At 47.9% G+C, this 21,365-nt stretch overlaps 1 protein-coding gene across 15 annotated transcripts in view; it reads left to right on the forward strand.

Annotated features, from left to right (window-relative positions):
• Positions 1–21,365, forward strand: part of CYTH1 (cytohesin 1) — a 75,600-nt gene that overhangs the window by 39,918 nt on the left and 14,317 nt on the right. For 9 of the 15 annotated variants that reach the window (XM_060395834.1, XM_042256269.1, XM_042256272.1 and 6 more), the window contains 6 exons: positions 14,424–14,506; positions 15,636–15,700; positions 17,837–17,903; positions 18,178–18,296; positions 18,587–18,667; positions 20,530–20,642. In XM_060395834.1, the coding sequence (XP_060251817.1) occupies positions 17,844–17,903; positions 18,178–18,296; positions 18,587–18,667; positions 20,530–20,642 (373 nt within the window). In that variant the 5' untranslated portion in view covers positions 14,424–14,506; positions 15,636–15,700; positions 17,837–17,843. Of the gene's footprint in view, positions 1–6,032; positions 6,401–14,423; positions 14,507–15,635; positions 15,701–17,836; positions 17,904–18,177; positions 18,297–18,586; positions 18,668–20,529; positions 20,643–21,365 lie in introns of those variants that run through there. The other 6 variants (XM_060395833.1, XM_042256276.1, XM_042256278.1 and 3 more) reach the window with 3 other exon arrangements.

A 21,365-nucleotide genomic window follows, 5' to 3' on the forward strand; every position in this document is an offset into this window, starting at 1 on the left:
CCATTTCTCACGTTTCCCTTGCATTTTGACAGCCTTCCAAAGGCACCTTTACTGAGTTTACATTGTTCTTGTCTTTGCTTCTCTGTTTGCTGAAGCCAGGCTGAGATTTCCTTTTTAGAAGGATTCTTGTAACAGCTTCTGTCTTCTCCTGTTACCTTGTGAAGAGCTTCCGCTCATGGGGACCCAGATGGGTTCACCTGCAGCTGGGACCGTCACTAGTGCAGAGGGGCCTCAGGCTTATGGGGCCCTGGCTCCCAGGGGCGGCGGCGGGCAGCACTGCTGAGACTCGCTGCTCTCGGGACCCACGTGTCCTCCTCCTGAGCCCGTGCTGGTTGTGACACGCCAGGGAGGATGGACACACAAGTCAGGCTTGCTGCCCTCAGCTCTGCTCACGCTCAGGGCTCGCCCGCCACTCCTTCCCTTCTTCCCAAGATAATTTCTTGACTTTTGTATGGTCTTCCTTCCTTACCCTACAGAGAAATCATGAAAGCTTAACTTCTGACCTAGAAAAACAAAGCACGTTTCTTTTCCAAGTTGGTGACTTTCTGCATCTCCTCTCTTTCTGGCGTCTTGAGTCTGTCTTCTCCTTTGTCTCTTCTGCTAAGAGTTCAGGATTCTGATTCATAGAAATCCAGTGGAATCCTACAAAGACAACACAGCATGATGGTATAGTTCCCCCCAGGTATTTCACACGCATTATATATAATAGGACTCCAGGTATGTTCCTCCCACAAAAGAAATACTTGGGTGTAAGCAGAGCAAATGTTTTGGGGTAATTGGCTGGTGACATTTCCATATTCCTTTCTGAAGAGATTTCAGCGTAAAATTTTGCCTTAGTTTTGGATCCAGATAAACAGAAAGGTGTAGAGTGCAGCATCGCTGCCTCCATTCATTCCCTGTCCACACTCCTTGTCTCTGGAGAGGGTCCCTGTCGACAGCTCTCAGATCTGTGCATTTCCCAGCATCGGTGTCGCATGCGTGGGGTCCTGTTGCTTCTCATGGCACCGTGTCTGGGAGATCTTTCTGTGCTGTCATCTGTGACCAGCTCACTCTTTTTAACGACCAGATTGTGTGTAAGTAGCTTTCACTTTTGCACTTTTGAGAGCATGTCTGTTGGATAAGTTCTCAAATGCACTTGCTGAATGGAGAAGTCCTGCGCAAAGCTTGCACCCTCTCCACTCCCCCAGCGAAGCCTGGGCCCCCGCGCCCTTGGTAGACGCATGCTTCTGCCAGGCTCTCGGGAAGCTTTACCTGCAGGGTTGGCGCGCCCGTCCTTCGTGCCTGGCCACTGTGCCTCGCGTCTGCCTTTCCTGTCCTCACGGCTGTGTGCGTCGCTGCCTCGCTGCCCTGTGCTCTGCTCTCCTTGGGAAATGCGTGAGCCTCTGCCACAGATGGGGCACACCTGCTGTCCTGGTTGCTCACCTTTTAGCTCATAGAACTTTATTTTCCATTCTGAAGCCTTTCACTTTATTATAGCAAATTGAACAGATTCTGAGATTATGACCGTGTTAATCTATGCTTTATTCTAGAATTTCTGTGGTTTCTTTTTTTGTATTAAAATCTGATTGAGCTAGAATTTATTCTGATGTAAATGAGGTAAGCATTCAGCTTAGCTTTCCCTCAAATGGGTAGCTAATTGCCCTACCACCATTGACTGAATAATACTATTTTTCTTTATATTTTTGTATCTTTTAAAAATACTTTATGAGACTTCATGACTTGAAGTGTTTCAGTATTTCTTGAGTTTCTTTTCCGCTGTTTTCCTTCTCTGTTGTTGAAATTTCAAATTATTGACACCTCACTTTAATCTCTTAGAGAAGGAAATGGCAACCCACTCCAGTGTTCTTGCCTGGAGAATCCCAGGGATGGGGGACCCTGGTGGGCTGCCGTCTATGGGGTCACACAGACTGAAGTGACTTCGCCGCCGCCGCACTTCAATCTCTGGCGGCAGCTCTCTCACATTACCCTTCTTCCTCTTCATAGTTGCCTGTGCTATTCACATACGCATTTTCCACGTGAACCTTCCTATTGTTTTATCCATCACACTTCCTGTAAAACTCTTGTTGGTAGTGTAAATAGTATTTTTAGAAAGCGATGTACAAACTGAAGACCGCCTTCCCCCACTGGGGTCCTCCTGCTTGTGCTCAGATCGTTCTTGTTTACTTGGTGGCTTTCTCAGCCATGGTAATCACGGTAGCTTGCAGGGAATTTGCTGGTCTTTGGGGGTAGATTAGAGTGAGGATCTGTTTGTATTAGATGGAGGAGGCCCGTGCCCTCTCCCAGGACAGCTCGCCTCCCAGAGCTGGCGGTCGAGGGGCACGGAGCCACCCTGCGTCTCCACGGGCAGAGCTGCCCGCCTCCTGCCTCCTCCCCTCCTTCCTCCTGCCCTGCAGTCTCTTCCCGCCCTGCTGCGCCCTCTGCCAAGGGCAGGAGGGAGAGGACCCCAAGAGTGGTCCTGGCAGGGATGAGTCCCCTTGCTGGGGCTGGGAGCAGGCCCCCGTCTGGAAGGTGGGCTGCCTGCTGCCCCAGCTTTGCTGCCTGTGAACAGACTCAGGGCTGCTGGGACCTGGAGAGCGGGGGCCTGGGTCGGTGCCTGCAGCTGCTCTCAGACTTCTTTCAAACCTCGAGAGCCTTCTCTGGACCTCGGGCAGCTCTGAGAAGGGTTGATGTCTGGCACCAGGAGCCAGCTTTTTCCAGTCTGAGGTTAGAGTTAGGAACTGCTACCCTCTCAACTGCTTCCAGCCCTTCTCAGAGCGGGAACAGAAGCCAGTCTTGACTTCTTTGAAGAAGCATTTATGCTCTTGCTGCTGCTACTGCTACTGCTAAGTTGCTTCAGTCCTGTCCGACTCTGTGCGACCCCATAGATGGCAGCCCACCAGTCTCCGCCATCCCTGGGATTCTCCAGGCAAGAATACTGGAGTGGGTTGCCATTTCCTTCTCCAGTTTATGCTCCTAGCTTTTACTAAAGAGTAACTCAGCATTTAAAGCAGAAGGAATGGAGTAGAAAGGTTGAGACCTCACTCCATGCTTGCGTTTCCTGGGATGCAGGAGCAGGGGAGGTGGGAGTGCTTAGACGCCCAGGGCTCCGCCTGGTGCAGGCTGGCCTGGGGCCTTTGCCCAGAGGATGTGGGGCTTGGGGATACGTAGGATTAGCAAGTTTGTGATGCTGATGATTTGAAAGACACTGATCCGTTGCCTCTCAGGAGTTGTCTGTGGAATTAAGCACAGGTGGGTGGCCGTGGAAGCTGAGCTGTCAGGGGGCAGAAGACACTTAGTTCTATGGCCCCTTCCTGAGCTGAAGTTTCGCTGCCTTAGATGACTGCCCTGTGTCCCTGTCACTTCTCTCTGGTCACCCCAGAAATGCGGCCTGTCCCTCTCTCCTGGTGCCCCGGCCCCCCCTTGTGACTCTACCTCACCACCTGTCCAACAGCAGCCAGATGTTGTCTTCAGGCCAGACTCAAAGGACACCAAGACACCAGTCAGATTTCTTCAGGCCAGACTCAGAAGACGCCATTTCTGACTAGTGCAGCTTTTCCAGGAGTTTCCAGTTTGTTCTGTATCCCCGTTTGTCCTTTGTCCCCAGCCTCGTGTGCCCTCTCCCCGCTGGCCCGGCCTCAGCTCCCTTGAGGCCTCTGGGACAACCGGCTTTGCCGGCTTTGCTGTTGCTGACCCCGCAGCACCTGTCACCAGTGTTCCATTGGCGCTTATGCTGCTTGATTCTTTTTCTTTAAAAGGAACAGTAACACGGAAGCTCTTTGGGGGCTAAACCCATGTCTTACTGTCTCTGTATCTTCTGCAGTAACTAATAGAGCACCTAGTTTATGGGTGGTAACCATTTTTTCCCCAAAAGATTGTTGGAGTATGAGTCTGAGAAAGTCATTTTTTGAAGCGTTTATTTTCTCTGTTGGTAGATTTCCTGAGATTACTACCTTGTGCCCAGTCTTTTTCTCCAATCATCGCTGTGATTTCATAAACTTGATTACGGGGCTCTTTATTTGAGATCTGTCTGTAGATATGAGGCGAGCCACACTGCAGACTTCTGTCGGTAGCTTTTCCCTGTCACTTCTTTTCTCCTTGCTTCCTCGGATCATACTGTTTGTGCAGAGAATTGACTGTGGTGTAGGCGTTGCTGCCAGCGAGTCTGGCCAGGAGGCACGTTGAGGTCTTTGCCAGTTTACACGTTGGAAGTCCAGCCCCAGCAGTGGATCCTCTGTGCTCAGTTGTGGCTGGTGGGTTCAGGACAAGCCACAGCAAGCCTGTGCCTTATGACCGAGTTGTGCACAGGAAGTGATGTCAGGATCCACCTACTGGGACCTTTAAATCCCTGGAGGGTTTGTGTGCCTATTTTGATGTTACCTCAAAAGAGGGGATGTAGCCCTTAGGACTGTGTAGAGTGCTCTGAGAATATTTATGATATTTTACTGGAAGGCAAGAGCTTCATTTCATGGACAGAAATCCCCCCTGCGAATAGGACAGTTTCCAACCAGGTGTTAAACTTCGTGATACAAACACGTTCAGGGGAGATCATATAGATGAAGAAGGCCTTTAGTGATGGTTCTTTTGTGTGAACTGAGGGAGTTCTTTCTGGAAGAGGTGGTCTTGATGGCTATGGAGGATGAGCCTCTGAACAACAAGAAGGAAACGGAGATAGGTTGGAAACCTGTCTCCCTGGGGCCAGGTGGTGTGTGATTGCTTACCAGACCCAGTATCTAGTAGGGACTCTCAGCTGGTTCGTTTGTTGAAAACTTGTCTTCCTTTGTAGCTTTAAACAGAGATTTCATAATTTTAGCATTTATTTCTCATATATTTGGTTTGATTCTTTTAGATGAGAACTCTTATGACACAAAAATAAAATTTTTCATATTGTGACTGTTCCTTTAAAGACAGGCTGGGCCTGCGAAGCCCAAGTGTTGGTCAAGTCTGGTGACCCTGTGCTGGTGATGAGGAGCTCACATTAGTGTAGTGGAAGGAGGGAGCCCTCTATCAGCGGCTTCCTGAGGACAGAGCACTCGAAGGCAGGCCAGAGTGTGGGATTTTCCGTTTTTCCCTCTTTCTGTTGTGTGTCTGGAGTGGTGGTTCTTAGGCAGGGAAGTTTGACCCTGCAGGGGATTTGGCATATCTGGAAGCCTGTGGGGCTGTCCTCTCGGGGGGTAGGGTGGGAGGCTGCTGCGGGGGTGCAGTTAAATGTGCCCTAAGGCACAGGACACCCTCCCACACAGAAGGAGCCCCCAAGCGTCAGAAGTGCCGAGGTCAGAGAACTCCATCTAGTGTAGTGGTTTATTTTCTCTTTTTCTCCTCGTGTTTTTGGCACTTTTTTTAATCCTTAGGTCTCTTCCCTTATTAGTCAAAGGCAGTGCTTCCCAGAGGAGTCAGCAGACGCAGCCTGCAGTCGCCCCGTGTCCTGAGCCTCCAGACTCCACGTCTGGGGCCTGAGGTCCCCAATGTGTGTGTCTGCCAATGCCCTTGGTGATCCTCACACCTCGAGGTGGACAGCCACTCCTCAGGCTGTAGTGAGCCTGTCACCAGCCGTCTTACAGCATTGTCCTAGACCTACCTGCCACTCGCCCAGCGTGTATTGGCACACTGGGTTGGAGCCTCTGGTGCTTGTGGCCTGAGTAGGAGGCAGGCCGTTTTAGTAAAAGGCTGGAGCAGGTCACCTGGAGACAAGGGGCTTAGAGCTGCAGAGGACCAGAAGGGGTGGGGCGTGGGGGGACGTTCGAGCAGTGGGGTCAGCATCCCTGCCTGCTGACGCTGTTGCGGGGGGAGTCAGGGGGTAGGGGGAGACCGGAGGTGGCCTTCTGCTGAGGGTGACGGAATAGTCTGCATTCTGGATCCTACCCTCCTGTTTATCCACTCAGGGAGGAGAGGCACCTTAAGTAAGGGTTAACATCCTCCCAGGGAAGCCACCATCAGTCTTTTGCTTCCACGGGGGAGAAAAAAGCGGCTGCAGCCTGTGAGCAAAGGCTCGTGGTGCGTCCCCTCCCCCTCGGAGGCCTCGAGTGGGGGCGCGGTGGGCGGGGCGCTGTAATTGCATTCATGGAAATAAGCCTGGAGGACTGAGCACACGCTCGGAGTGTCTGCCGATAGCTCCGCGGCCATCTCCAACCACGCCGGCCTTCCGCACCAGGATCGACTTCCTCCGCACCCGGGTTTCTGCTCAGCTTTTGTGTCCCCGCCTGGCTGCCTCCTCTGCCCGGGCAGTGCGTGCGCACATGCCGCGCGGGCCCCGTCCCTGCCTCCACCCGGCGCTGGCGGGGCGGCCGGGGGCCTGGGACTGGGGCGTCTCGGTGCCGGGCCACCATGGCCTCTGAAGCGGACAGCTGCCACCTGCCAGGGCGTTGACGTCGCTGCCCCAGGGCTGCCGGGATCCTGGGGCCACCGGAGAGGGGACTCGCCCCGGGTAAGAGGCCGGGTGGGTGGTGCGGGTGAGCCCGCCGTGTGGAGATTCCCTTACAGCGTGAATCCCTCTGCTATTACTATGCACCGCTGCCGGCCTCTCCCACCCCAGAGCCAGGCAAGCCTGATGTGTGCAGCGGCTGCTTCTCTGCATGTCTGTCGGGTGGTTTCGCATTCTACTCTCTCTTCCTAGGGTTTGTTTGTTTTTTTCCAGTAGCTTCTTCTAATAGAGGTTTCAGCCTTCAGTGTGGTTTCTTCTAGGCCCCAGATTAAGGAATAAGCTAATAACCAATTTGTATGGTCCTGCTAGGATGAGGTTAAAAAAAGGAGGACAGAAAGCAGAGGGGCAAATTCTGAGAGATCCCCCTCCCAACCCACCCCTGGAGTTTTAATTTACTTGTTAAAAACTTGGGAACCTTCCCCTGGTATGAGTAGCCCTCTTCCCAAAAATGCACAGAGAAGAGCAGCTGGAGCCCCTTGTGTATTTTGCTGCCATGAGTCTGTTCCAGCTGCCGGGCTGAGGGGGTATGTCTCAGTCCGCAGAAATAGTCAGGGTTTTACAAAGGGCCAGCACGCACATAGGTTTTAGGAAGGGGAGTAAAGTGAAAGGGAACTGAGTTACGTGCCTCAGGTCCCCACCGAGCCTCTCTTTTGGGGGGAAGGGGTGTGGTGGCACGGCTGTGTGGTGCCCAGATGGCAGCGGGCTTGGGGAGGGGGAGCTTACTCTGCCTGGGAGGAAGGAGAAGGGCACAATGACGGTGGGGTTTGTCTGCTGGGACGGGAGCTCCCAGGCTTGCCCTGAGAGTGGAGGGCTCCTTTCTCGAGAAGCCAGAGGTGGAACGTGGTTCTCCTTGTCAAGCTGGCTCCAGCTCTGCTTTCAGTCCATGAGGCCCTTTCAGAAACAGCCTTGGAGACAGAGGTTGGACGAGTGAGCACTAGGAAGAAACTGCTGCAGAAGTCCAGCTGGGCCACGCATGCCACTGCCAGGTTTCAGAAAGAGCTTGAGGTTCTTAAATGATTGTTTTCTAGTTTTCAGCTTTTATTGAAAGCAGATGTTAACTTTATTTTCTAAACCAAACTTTTAGGATAAAATTTTATGACTTTGTCTCTTTTATTACCTTGAAATTTGATCTCATTTTCCCTTTGATTACAAAAACCTGTCTTCAGGTTCTCATTTTTATTAGATAAAATGTGTCCATTCCTTCTCTAAGAAAGGTAAGATGATAAAATACTTTGCTTTCATGAGGAAGTTTATGGAGCTGTTTAATAGACACCCTCTCACTGGGAAAGGCAAGGATGCTGACATGCCCATTCCTGCTTAAGGAAACCAAGGTAGGGAGAGATGGTGGTTTTTACCAGGTCACAGAACCACTCACTGGTCAGTGAAGCCCCACTCAACTCCTAGGGGTAGGGGTAGGTGCCCCCTACCTCAACTCCTGGGCAGTGTCTCATCTCAGTTAAGGAGGCCTGAATTTTTAGGTTAGTGGTTAGATGAGATGTCTATAAGACTGATATAGGAATAAAGTTGTCCTTAAAGATGCAGACTACAGGAATAAAATCTTTAATATCCTTACTTCTGGGTGGGAGACTGAGTGGTTTTTATGTGGAAAGAATTTAAGCTATAAGAGTAAATATTCACATTGGTAATTTGCTGGAAGGCACCTTTCACCTTTGATGTTGAATGTCAGTTATGCTAGCACATGCCAATTTAATTCCTTTTGGTCCTGTTGGTATGTCTACATTCTTTTAGTCACTTAGGCTGTGAATTGCTTGCCTGGTGGCTCAGACAGTAAAGAATCCGCTTGCAATGTGGGAGACCTGGGTTTGATCCCTGGGTTGGGAAGATCCCCTGGAGGAGGGCATGGCAACCCACTCCAGTATTCTTGCCTGGAGAATCCCCGTGGACAGAGGAGCCTAGCAGGCTACAGTCCATGGGGAAGCAAAGAGTCGGACATGACTGAGCAACTAAGCACAGCACAGGCTGTAAATTGGTGGTGAGACACTTCTTTTACAGTGCTTTATACAAAGATCAGATCATAGCTTCTGAGAATAGGGACTAAGCTTAGCAGAAATCAGGAATTCAGTATATTGCTATTAAAACTCTTGTTTCATTTATTTTTAATTGTGGTGAAATATAGGTAACATAAAATTTACCATTTTAAGGGTACAGTTCAGTAACATGAAGTTCATTCACTCACATAGTTGTACAAACATCACCATTATCCATCTCTAGAACTTTTATGAAACTGAAACTCTGTCCCTGCTGAATTTTGGCTCCCCATTCTCCCCTCCCCCAGACACCCGCCGTTCCACTTTCTGTCTCTGTGAACTTGGCTTCTCTGGGAACCTCATGTAAGTGGAATTGTTCAGGATTGGTGCTCTTGTGGCTGGCTTATTTCACTGAGCATAATGTCTTCTGGGTTCCTTCATCCTGTAGTATGTGTCAGAATTTCATTCCTTTTCAAGGCAGAATAATATAGTATTAAGTTTTACAAAGGGTTGCTGTAGTTTGACTTACGGAGGGAAAAGGAATTGTTTCCCAAAGTTGGAAGACTTTCTATAAAGTCATGAAATGATCAGGTCAGCACCCAGTTGGCCATGTATGTGTCCCCAGGTTTCCGGTTTCAGTCACATCCCTTTTCCTCGTCCTTCTGTGTCTGGTCTGACAACACCCTGAGGTCTGTCTCAAGTGTGAGGCTGTCAGCGAAGCCCCTTAGTCATTGTATCTTTTTGTTTCACTCACCTCTATGTTGCCTGTCCTTAAGGACCCTATGACTTTTGGCTGTTCTCTTATCCCTGTCAAGAATATCTGACCTTGTGTATTCTAATGCCAGCACAGGGCTGAGAGTTTTGTGAAAGTTTGCTGACTGTTTGTGTGTCACCCAAAGCCTGAGTTTTTTCCAGTCGTTGGAATTTTTTCACACTGGAAGGTGCTGGGATCCCCTGGGAGACCAGGTGACTTACCCCAGGGCAGGGCAGAGCAGGCGATCTGACCGGAGGATCTGTCTGCATAGGCTGAGTCAGGAAGGGCCCAGTGTGTGACCAGCACTCGCCACATGGCAGGCTCTTTGATCTTTGTCTCTGGAGGCAGTAGACACAGCGCCCTCAGTCCATGGGCAGCTTCCCAGATTTGTGCTCTTAAGCCCAAAAGCTGTTCGTAAATAGCTTGTGTTCCCTCTGGAGCTGGTAACAGTTTCTGCAGAGGGTACAGGAAGGTCCAGTTCTTACTTTACCTTTCTTTCTTTTTAAAAAAAATTAAGTATGGTTGATTTACAGTGTTGTGTTAGTTTCTGGTGTACAGTAGAGTGGTTCATACATATATATATTTGTGTGTATATATGCACACACATTCTCTCATATTCTTTCCATTATGGTTTATCACAATATATTGAATATAGTTCCCTGTGCTCTACAGTAGGACCTTGTTGCTTATCCATTCTGTGTACAATAGTTTTTGCATCTGCTAATCGGCATCCTTGACCCGGCTGCTGTGGCTCCAGGCAGGTGGATGGTTTCTGAGGCCTTGTGTGTTTTCAGTTTCATGAAACTCCAGCCTTGCTTAGCAGGGCTCCCTGGCGCAGGCTCTGGAGGGCTGGAAGCCTGTCTGCACAATGGCACCCTCCTGGGCTGCAGGGGGGCCAGACCTGTCTGTCTGCCCTCTCCACATGTAGGGAAAGGGAGTGCCTTCTGACTCTTGACCTGCCTTTTAAAATGTTGCCCTGCTGTGCTGGTTTAAATTTGGACCCTTGTTATCACCGGAAGGCAGGGGCTATATATAAGAAGGATGATGCTCGATGATTATGGTGGAAAAGGTAAGGCAAATTTAAATCTAGGCAGTGGGACCCGGTGTAGCTGGAGCCTCTCAGGGAGCTGTGTCTGGGCCCTAAAGCACATCTCCAACACTGATGTATGTCACTCCTGGGGACCAGGGACAGAAAGCAAGCAAGGTCCCTTTTGGCCTGTTTTCTTGTTGAGCAGAAACTGCTGTCAGTAGATCTCTGTTTTCGGTTGGACTTCACTGCAGGTCTCTGGGCACCTGCCTGTGGCCTCAGGGGCTGGAGAAGCTGGACCTAGTGATGCCGCCCTATGCATTTCTACTTGCCCCCAGCCCGGAAGGAGGGCACTGTCCCTTTAAGACAGCCTCCTTTGTATGCGCTGGATGGAGCACATTGCAGCTCTGGGTTTCTGCTGGTTAAATCTGCAGAGCAACATTTAAATACAGAAATAAATAGAGGGTCCCCTTGTGTGGCTTTCCTATTCACAGCTGAGTACAATGATCCCTTGTTGTTGTAGGCTCTTTAATCCCCTTCATTAAATAGGAGCCTTGCGAGGGAATGGTGAGGGGCTGCTGCTGGAATGGTCCCCGTGCTGAAGCAGGACACCTTGTAAATTAACCTTTGCAGGCATGAATTCCCGAGGCCTCCGGGCCTTCTGCTCTGTGTCCTTTCTGTGCAGGCCGCTGCTTCCCTAGCTGCCATTCTTTTCAGGAGAAGAGGGCTTAGCTGCCTCCCTGGCACAGAAGTGTGGCTGCAGCACGTGGCGGTCGGGGGAGGGAGTTGTTTGTTGCTCTGCCATCTGGCCCATCAGCAGATATTTTACAGTTTAACCCCAGTGGCTACGCAGGAGAGCCCGGGCCTGGGCAGAGAGATGCCTTTGCCAGGTGCCCCTGCCACTCCCTCAGAATCTTGGGGTGGATGTGGTGGGTTCTGAGTACCAGCTGTTCCTGTCCTGGTGGTGGCTTGCAGGGTCCTGGAGATGCCAGCCAGGATCCTCGGGACCCGTCTCTCCTTCAGCTCTCCAGCTGTGGTTTTGATTCTTCATGCTGTTAAATGAAATTAAGCATTTTGTCTGTGATTTTTTTTTTCCTCATGGGCAGTATGAGAATGAAGGCTTGAGTTGAAGATTTGGTGTTGCATTGATAAGTTTAATCAAAGGAAAATAGATTTGTTAAAATGTTGGTTTTTTTCTCATCTCAGAAACATTCCACTAGAAAAATGAGATCTAAATCTGCGTTTTTTGGGGAAGTTCTTAGGTGAGTTATTGACCCCTAAAGGAAGCAGTGTTGTGATTTGAGGGGGACTAGATGTAGAATTGAGAAGTGATTTAGAAATCACGGGGTTAATGTCAGGAGACTGCTTCAAAGTAACTGTGAATGAATGTGTTGCTGATTCTAACTGCACATGGGCTAGAACACCTTCCATCTATCTTTTCTCATAACCATAGATTAACATTTTTATTTTTCATTAAAAAAAAAAATCCAGTTGTACCTAGCTGTATTTTTTTAAAGCAGATATTCAGGAGCTTATGTTCCCCATCTCTCTCCACTCCCAGACACACCCTTCCCAGAAGCAATCACTCAGAATTAGCTTTCTCTCACTTTTGATCTTCTGGTAGGTGCAGCCAGGTCTGTATTAATATTCTTGTCTTACTGATTGTTGTGTCAAAGACTCTCTCCTGATTTCCTTCACTCGTAGCATTCTTTCTCTCTACCCTCTCCCTGTCTGATAGTTCATCACAAATGTCTGGTCACTTAATTTTCATCTTTGAGATTTTCACACACACATTCACAACCTTGATTTCTGTCTGTGGTCTTTCGTGAGTGCCTCCTGCCCCTTTTGTAGGAGGAAACGCAGGGACCCTGCTTGCCCTTCGTGTGCTCCCTGCCCTCCTCCAGCCCTCTCGCCTCTGTCCACTCTTTCCCCACTCAACAAGTTGACAGCTGATTACGTACAGCTTTTGTTGTGGAGCCTGGATGAGCCTCTGTGTGCTCCGCTAGCGCCGCCCAAGACCAGAGCGCATACTGCTCATCTCTCCTGGGAGCTGCTCCCAGCACCAAGGTCCTGCCTCTCCGTCCGTGCCTCCCCTTGGCCTGTGGCTTGTACCCTGATGTCCTCTATCCTCTGTTTCTCCTGTTTCCAGCTGCCTTGTTATTCTGCTGAGAGAAGACCCAGTGATGCCTTCTTCCATCGTAAATGCTCCAGCTCTTTCCTATTTTTTCTCTCGTGACCTTCCGGAACAACTGTCCTGTATGAAGGCTAACCCAGAATAGCTGAGTGCGTAGATTCTGAAAAGGAAGCCACCACTGAGAGTTTCCAGTTTGGAACAATAAAATTTGACTTCTCAGGGTACCCAGCAGTCTTGAGATACAAATTTTTCTTACCACGGTTCTGCTTTAAATGCACCTTGTTATGGGGACTGTAGTCCTGCCTCTGATGGGCGTGAGACTCAGTGGTGATCTGATGAGGCCATCTCTGGTTCACAGTCAAAGCCTGGTTGTTCATTCCCCCGTGGAATAGCTGTTAAAGATATGAACTATTACCTAAGATTCTCAAAACCGTGTTATATTGGAATGAATCTTTGTCTTGTAGAAGCTCAAAAAATTAGTTTCTTAAAGGGAACTTCTCATCTTCATGGACTAGAAATTTTTCTGGTTTGTGACGTCCAGAAAAAGCAGAATAAACTCCCTTTAGGCTTGCTTTTCTCTAGAATGGGGTGTGAATCAGTAGAATTTGTGTTGTTTCTGAGTGGTTTTTGCTCAAACTTGAGCTAAGCTGTTGTTAGTTAACTTTCTCCCGACGTAGCTATTGGAATGCTCACCCTGGCTTCCCAGAGACACAGTTGGAGCCTCACGTGGAAGGCCTGGGCTGCATTTAGGTGGTCTGTTGGGATCTCTAGGTGGCTGTGTCTTCCAGCCTTTAGTGTACTGAGAGTGTGTTTCAAACTGCAGTGCACTTATTAGGCTATGAAATCAATTTCATGGGCTAAAGCTACTGTTAGAAAAGTTAAAACAGTAGGAAATGTCAGTGGATTTCACATGATGAGAGTATTATTTTGTTAACTGTTGTGTTTGGGGCAGATTGGGTTGTGAAGTCAAATGCATTTCTTAATTGTGGGTCTTGAAGTTTGAAAGACACTTTTCTATGAAAGGGTGGGGGAAAACTGGATTAAAAGGGGGAAGTCAGCTGAGACTCTAATACAGCTAATTCACCTGTGCTGAGGCTTCATCGTGGTGGTCTCTGCTGTCTCACATGATTTGCATGACACATTCGGAGGGAAGAACTGCTCGCCGAGCGCAGCAGGTTCAGTTTCAGCAGCACGGCTGGTGAGTCGCGCAGCCTGACTTCACTCTCAAGCCGAGCTATTCCTCTGTGCCACCCAAGCAGGAATGTCACACGAGCCACAAGGGCAGTGTTGCTCTCTAGCAGCCTCTGCGAGCGCAATTAAAATACTGTATTTCGTGTACCAAGTTATTTCAATGTGTCATCAATATAAAATAGTATTAAAGAAATATGTTACTTTTTTGTACAGTCTGGTGTGTCTTTACATACACCATACATCTCAAACTGGGCTAGTCACATTTCAAGTGCTTACTACCCACACGTGGCCTGTGACCATCACGTCACATGGAGCAGTTCTCAGGCGCCTGTGCGAAAGATGGATGCCCACAGTAATTCTGATGATAAGAGCTCGTTCTAAAACATTATTCAAAAATGTTCAAAAAAGCAGAGAGAAAAGTCCCCATAACCCCATCCCCGACTTAAGCATTGTTTCAATTTGGGGATGTATCCTTCTAGATTTTTTTCTCTGTACAACTAGCCTCCCTGCTCCAGAAGTGGCACAAAACTGTCATTCACATTGCTTTGCAATTGTCTCCCCTCCCTGCTAGGGTCCTAGACATCGTCTCATGTCAGGGTGGATTCAGTGAGGGAACAGAGACCTGGAGAGATTGGTTAACCAGGGGCCTGAGCCCCCCAGCCTGTGGGTGGGGAATGGCTGACATCGTTGCATGTCAGGGTGGATTCAGTGAAGGAACAGAGACCCGGAACTGTTCCTTAATCAGAGCTTTCCTCTGTGATCCGTGGTCCTTTCCAACTTTGGTCAGCCTGAATGGGAGCCAGAGTCTCCCCATCAGTCGGTCATTTCAGACACAGGCTTCTTGCCTCTTCTGTGGTATCTTGTGGTCCGAATTGTATTTATTTTTGGTAAGGTAGACACGTTCTTAGTAACCTTTCCCTCCTTTTTTGTAGTTCCCAGTGACCTGACTGCAGAGGAGCGCCAGGAGCTGGAGAACATTCGGCGGAGAAAGCAGGAGCTGCTGGCCGACATCCAGGTAGGAGCTGGGCAGCACCTTGACCAGGCGTCTTCTCATGACGCCTTCTGACTTGTTCTCACCACAGTTTGGACCAGGTGCAGGAATTGACAACCAGCTTTGCTCAACAAGGGAGAATGGAATCTCAAAGTGGGGGGGTGGGGTGCTCTGTGAGCTGCACCCAGCTGGTCAGCTGTCAGGCTAGAGTGACCCCAGGTCTTCTGACTGTGACTTCAGGCTAAGCAGACCCACATGCACGTCCTGGTGGTCATTTTCTGGCAGGGCAATTCTAGAGAGAGAATTTTGGTTCTTTGAACTTTAGTTTCTTCTTCTGTAAGATAGGAGTGAAAGCACCTCTTGATACGTTGTCATTAGTTGGATTATTTTAGGCCTTGGGAAGCCATTTCTTTTAGAATTCTCTGTAAAATATTTGGAAGCCCAAGGGCAGTGAAGGGAGGGGGCACACCCTGTAACCCCGAGCTGCAGCGTGTCGAGGAAAGACTGGGTGTGCTCCGTGTTGGTGTGAGCGTACTTTGCTGTTACCTAGTTCTTTGAGTCCTTCCTCACTGGTAGATGCTGGAAAAGCGTAGCAGTTCTTCACTCAAAGCCCCCTGCGCCTCGCCAGTGAGCTCTCCGCTGTGCAGACCTGCTTGATGGGGCAGGCGGTGGAAGGCATAGCCAGGAGTGGCGTTCCCTTTGCCGGCCACTTGGCGGCAGTGTTGGCCCAGTACAGGCACTGCTGGCTGGGCAGCTGGGTGCCTGGGGGACTGGTTTGTCCTGGTTTGTCCCCGCTTCAGTGAGCTGCAGATGCACTGCGACAGACTGTCCAGGCAGCTGTTTTCCAGTAGAAAATACATATTTCACATAGTGTATATGATTATAAACTTCTTTCCTAGACTGTAAACTCCTTGAGGTCAGGATGTTATCTTTCTCTTCTTTGTATTCCCTAGAATGATTACAGTCTGATAGGAACTCAAGAAACATTTGTTGAACAGACGGATTTTCCAGAAATTTTTAGGTTTTGGGGGGCGTTGTCTTTATTTTGTTTGCTCTGTTTTACTTTTTGGTCAGAGCGAGTTACAGGAGATTTTGGTGATTTTGTTCTGATCTGTATCTTCCTCCTGGTGATTCTGGACTGTGTGTTTTGCAGAGGCTGAAGGATGAGATAGCAGAAGTAGCTAATGAAATTGAAAGCCTGGGGTCCACAGAAGAGAGGTGAGTCTGTCCTTTTCTGGGTGGTTTTGTGGTTGTGGCATTGCCAAGTGCCAGCCTAGAATTGTGCCCGTGCCACGTGCTTAAGGAGAAAGTGCATCTTCTGCCTTCTTTTCTAAGCAAGCATGTATGTAGCCATACTTTCTGCCTTCCACGCAGGGACTCCTGAATGTGAAGGCTTTTGATGTTTTTGGAAAGGCTGAACTGGAGAACTTGGCAGGTTCCCCCAAAATCTTAAACTGCCTTTAAATTGTTGTGTGAACTATTTCTTCTCTTCTCTTATCCACTGGGTTCCTATTTTAGTGTTTCCATTTTTTGCTTTGGGTAAAGGAAAAGCTTAACGGATGCTGCTGATGCAGCTCCAGAAGGCTGGAGGCCCAGTTGTGTCTAGGCATCACTGCAAGCTTGCTTGTGCCTCCCTAACACTTAAGAGAACGTAGAAGTGAGATTATAGCACAAAGTGCCAAGGCGTGTCTGCTGGTTCTTTTTTTCCTTTAACATTCCTTAAAGCAATGTTAGTTGCTTTGAGAGTTTAATTTTGAATGAGGTTCCCAGACCATTTTCTAACTGCTTAATGTCGTAAATGGGCTGTTTCTAATTCACTGCATGTCTGTATTTTTCTAAGCCTAAGTCTCCCCGTCTAGCTTCAGGAGACCGTTGGATTTTGTTATTTTAAACTTGTGTGCACAGGGCCATGTGGATTAGTGAAGCTGCATGTCCAGCAGAAACCAGCCAGCTCATCCTGTCCAGTCTCTGCTTTGCCAGTTCTGAATTAACAGCTTTCTTACTTGCCACTAAAAAAAAAAAAAATTGCTGCTTCAAAGAAATGGACAAATTGGTATTTGTCAGAATTTACCATTTCTGCTCTTACAAAAGGTACTCTTAAAAGAAGTGAATAGGGACTTCCCTGGTGGTCCAGGGGCTGAGACTCTGCACTCCCAATGCAGTGGGCCTGGGTTTGATCCCTGGTCAGGGAACTAGAGACCCGGGTTCGATCCCTGGGTGGGGAAGATCCTCTGGAGAAGGAAATGGAAACCCACTCCAGTACTCATGCCTGGAAAATTCCATGGATGGAGGAGCCTGGTAGGCTACAGTCCATGGGGTCAGAAAGAGTCGGACATGACTGAGCGACTTCGCCTCACCTCACCTCAGGGAACTAGGTCCCATGTGCCGCAACTGAAGATCCTGTGTGCTGCAACCAAGACTCAGCGCAGCCAAATAAATGTTTCAAAAAGGAAATGAATAGGCAGGCTTCACACAAGGGGAAAAGACCTGCATTACCTGTATTTGAAAAAAGACTTGTATCTGGAATCTGTATAGAAAGAGCACATAAAACTCACTAATAAAAAGACAACTTGACTAAAAAGCAGGCAAAAAACCGCCATGAACGCTTTTACATGTATAATAGACACGTGAAAAATGCTCAATATCATGAGTCATGAGGAGATGCCACTTTACACCCACTAGGATGGCCAGAGTTAAATAGACAGGTGGTGCCTCATGTTGCTGAGAGCTGGTGAGAACAAGCGGTGTAAACACTGGGGAAAACCGACTGGCAGTTCCTCCTAACGTTGACCGTATACCCCTGCTGTGCCCAGCAGTTCAGCTCCCAGGTATTTACTCAGGAGAAAGGAGAACACACCCACACGCATGAGGGCATCTATAGTGTTTTTATTTAAAATAGCCCCAAACTGGAATTAGCATTAATGTCCCCCAACAGATGAATGGATGAACAGATGAATTCATGAGCTATTAACTTACATAGTTAATATGTAACTATGACAGTGCTCTAAAGCTGGATTATGGCGATGGTTGCCCAACTCAGCAGACTTATTAAACATTGTTCAGATGTGCATTCAAAATGGGTATGTTATATGGTATGTAAATTATACCTCAATAAAATTTCAAAAATGACATGGAAAAAAAAAGAAACCCACTGTAGTAGAAGAAACAAAGGAGCCTAGGACCAGGGTCAGGATTTCAGTTGACCTTCCACAGTTAGACCCAAGTGTGCCTGAGCTTTCCTAGATAAATCTCAGACATCACTGCACTCCACTGACACATGTGGGAGTTATGTCAGTCTTTCAGAAATTCCCGATTACCCAGAGTACTGAAGTGGCTGTGATGGTTGTTTTACAGGAAGAACATGCAGAGGAACAAACAGGTAGCCATGGGCAGGAAAAAATTCAACATGGATCCTAAAAAAGTAAGTGACAAAAGCCAGCAGCCAGAGCCTGCAGTCTGTAAAGTGGCAGTTTCCACATCGTCAGCTGCAGCTTGGGGCATTTGAGACAGCCTCCCTTCCTTTCATGGAGTACAGCTCACGCCATGAGCCCTGCCTCCTGCAGAGCATAGGAAGTACTTACTGGGCACTTCCTCTGTGTGCAGAGCAGCTGTACCCAATTCTTCCTGGGCCCCCACCCCCTTTCTGGATGTTCCTGGTGTCTGAAGCACTATTGGTGTCTTCGCTGTCTTTCCAGGGGATCCAGTTCTTAATAGAGAATGATCTGCTGAAGAACACCTGTGAAGACATTGCCCAGTTCTTGTATAAAGGGGAAGGGCTCAACAAAACAGCCATTGGTGACTACCTGGGGGAGAGGTAAGACCTCCGGAGACCCCTGCAGTAGAGAAGGTTGGGCGGCAGTTACCTAGAGAAACAAACTCCAAGATGCCCCGAGCTTTGTCCCGGGACAGGTGGAGGTGTCCAGCAGCTGGTATCCTGTGTTCAGCCAGTACACAGAGGCTGCAGATCTTTCATCTAACATTTGGCTGCCTCCTGGGCTGCGGGGGGTCTCAGTGCTCAGCCTAGGGGCAGCCTGACTGGGGGTCTGCACGACTTTGGATTCTCAGCCTCATTGTCTGACTTCTGTCTTCTGTTTCTCTTGCTAGAGATGAGTTTAACATCCAAGTTCTTCATGCATTTGTGGAGCTGCATGAGTTCACCGATCTCAACCTCGTCCAGGCCCTACGGTGAGTATGTTTGCAGCCAGTACCTTGTTGAGGGAGACGGGTCTTTGGTTGTAGATCTGTCCTGCACAGTTCAGTTCAGTTCAGTCCAGTTGCTTGATTGTGTCCAACTCTTTGCAACCCCATGGGTCCTGCACCACCTGGTGTTTTAGTGAAGTTGTACCTTGGGTGGTGATTTGAGTATATGTGATTGAAATGATTGGATGGTTCAGTTCAGTTCAGTCTCTCAGTCATGTCTGATGCTTTGTGACCCCATGAACCGCAGCATGCCAGGCCTCCCTGTTCATCACCAACTCCCAGAGTTTACCCAAACTCATGTCCATTGAGTTGGTGATACCATCCAACCATCTCATCCTCTGTCATCCCCTTCTCCTCCTGTCTTCAATCTTTCCCAGCATCAGGGTCTTTTCAAATGAGTCAGCTCTTTGCATCAGGTGGCCAAAGTATTGGAGTTTCAGCTTCAACATCAGTCCTTCCAATGAACATCCAGGACTGATCTCCTTAAGATGGACTGGTTGGATCTCCTTGCCATCCAAGGGACTCTCAAGAGTCTTCTCCAACACCACACTTCAAAAGAATCAATTCTTCGGCGCTCAGCTTTCTTTATAGTCCAACTCTCACATCCATACATGACCACTGGAAAAACCATAGCCTTGACTAGACAGACCTTTGTTGACAAAATAATGTCTCTGCTTTTTAATATGCTGCCTAGGTTGGTCATAACTTTCCTTCCAAGGAGTAAGCATCTTTTAATTTCATGGCTACAATCACCATCTGCTTTTGGAGCCCCAAAAAATAAAGTCAGCCACTGTTTCCACTGTTTCCTCATCTATTTGCCATGAAGTGATGGGACCGGATGCCATGATCTTAGTTTTCTGAATGTTGAGCTTTAAGCCAACTTTTTCACTCTCCTCTTTCACTTTCCTCAAGAGGCTCTTTAGTTCTTCTCTACTTTCTGCCATAAGGGTGGTGTCATCTGCATATCTGAGGTTATTGATATTTCTCCCGGCAATCTTGATTCCAGCTTGTGCTTCCTCCAGCCCAGCGTTTCACTCATGATATACTCTTCATATAAGTTAAATAAGCAGGGTGACAATATACAGCCTTGATGTACTCCTTTTCCTATTTGGAACCAGTCTGTTGTTCCATGTCCAGTTCTAACTGTTGCTTCCTGACCTGGTTAAAGGGGGTTAAATTGAAAGCAAAATTTGTAAAACTCTTCCTCAGATCTTTCAGTTAACGTTTGGAAATTGATGAATATTTCCACTTTGAATATTTCCCAATTTCACTCAAGAAAATCGTTTAAATTTCTTGCCCTGGAACAGGAAATAGGTAGTGTGCCCTTCATTTTAGAAGGAAAAAAGTCAACATCTAATTTTTTTTTGCTAAATCTAGTTCCCTTGTGCTTTTTGAGAAATTGTAATTTGGTATTTTCATTGCTGTTTAACAGTAAATAATATCATGTTTTGTGTTGTTGTTTAGGTAGGTGAAAAAAAATCCAGAATTAAACCTGTTGGCTGCGGGTTTCTGTTTGACTTAAAGGGCTTAGTCATGACTGCTTTGATAGAAAATCTCTTTTCCTGCTATGTCTTTTTTTTTTTTCTTTCTGGAAATTGGAGTTCTTTTAATTGGAGTTCTTATGTATCAGTCTGACGAGGTGAACCATTCTTTTGAATAGGAAAATCTTTTTCTTTCTTTTTCTTTTCATAAATACATTCCCTTCTATCGAGAAGACAGAGATGTGGAGTGGTTAGCCTGCATCTGACAGAAGGCTGAAGCCCCCGACATCTCCCTTGGCTGCAGAAAGCTCTCACACACAGGGTGTCCCCCCCCAGTGCCGTAACACACCCTGTCTTCACCCGCAGGCAGTTCCTATGGAGCTTCCGGCTGCCGGGAGAGGCCCAGAAGATCGACCGGATGATGGAGGCGTTTGCCCAGCGCTACTGTCAGTGCAACCATGGGGTGTTCCAGTCCACAGGTGCGCGCGCGTCCCCTCCCGGGGCTGGCAGCGCCTGCCCGGCGCTCTGCTAGGCACTGGGCCATCCCAAAACCAGAGGGGTTGGGTTCCTGCCTAAGAACATCACTTTAAATGGTGTTTGTAATGGTAAAAAGTTGGAAACTGTCCACGTCTGCCAGTAAGGTAGTAGGCGTCTAAGTAAGGGCACCTCTGAATTATGAAGTGTACAGCTATTAAAAATTATGTTTTTATAAAGAGGCTTTATTGACATGGAAAAATGCTAATAAGATTGGCCAAAAAGCAGACCTCAAAACTGTGTATCTGTTGTAATTCTGACATGTTACAGTATGTATCTCTGAGGTTCATATTTTTAAAAAATTTATCTATTTTTTAATTGAAAGATAATCACTTTACAAAATTTGGCTGTTTTCTGTCAAACCTCTGAGGTACATTTTGTGATACATTACACATAGTCACATTTGTGTAAGAAAGCAAAATAAGTTATTCCTAGGTAGTGGGATTATAGGTAGTTTATATGTTCTTTTTCATATATTGTGCTTTTCTGTACATGTTCTTCTTACACAGTCTGAAAAAAATAAAACCCTTTTAAGTCGTGAATGCTTTACATTCTTTCTCATGCCTTGCCCTTTGCAGTTAGAGTGTACCCAGATGCGTGGATTTTGCTTACTCTTTTGAGAGCACTGCTTTGCATTCTCAGTCTCACCTGGTGCTTTTTGTTCTTTC

Source organism: Ovis aries, chromosome 11, assembly GCF_016772045.2.
Source record: "Ovis aries strain OAR_USU_Benz2616 breed Rambouillet chromosome 11, ARS-UI_Ramb_v3.0, whole genome shotgun sequence".
In the NCBI taxonomy this organism is placed as follows: domain Eukaryota; kingdom Metazoa; phylum Chordata; class Mammalia; order Artiodactyla; family Bovidae; genus Ovis; species Ovis aries.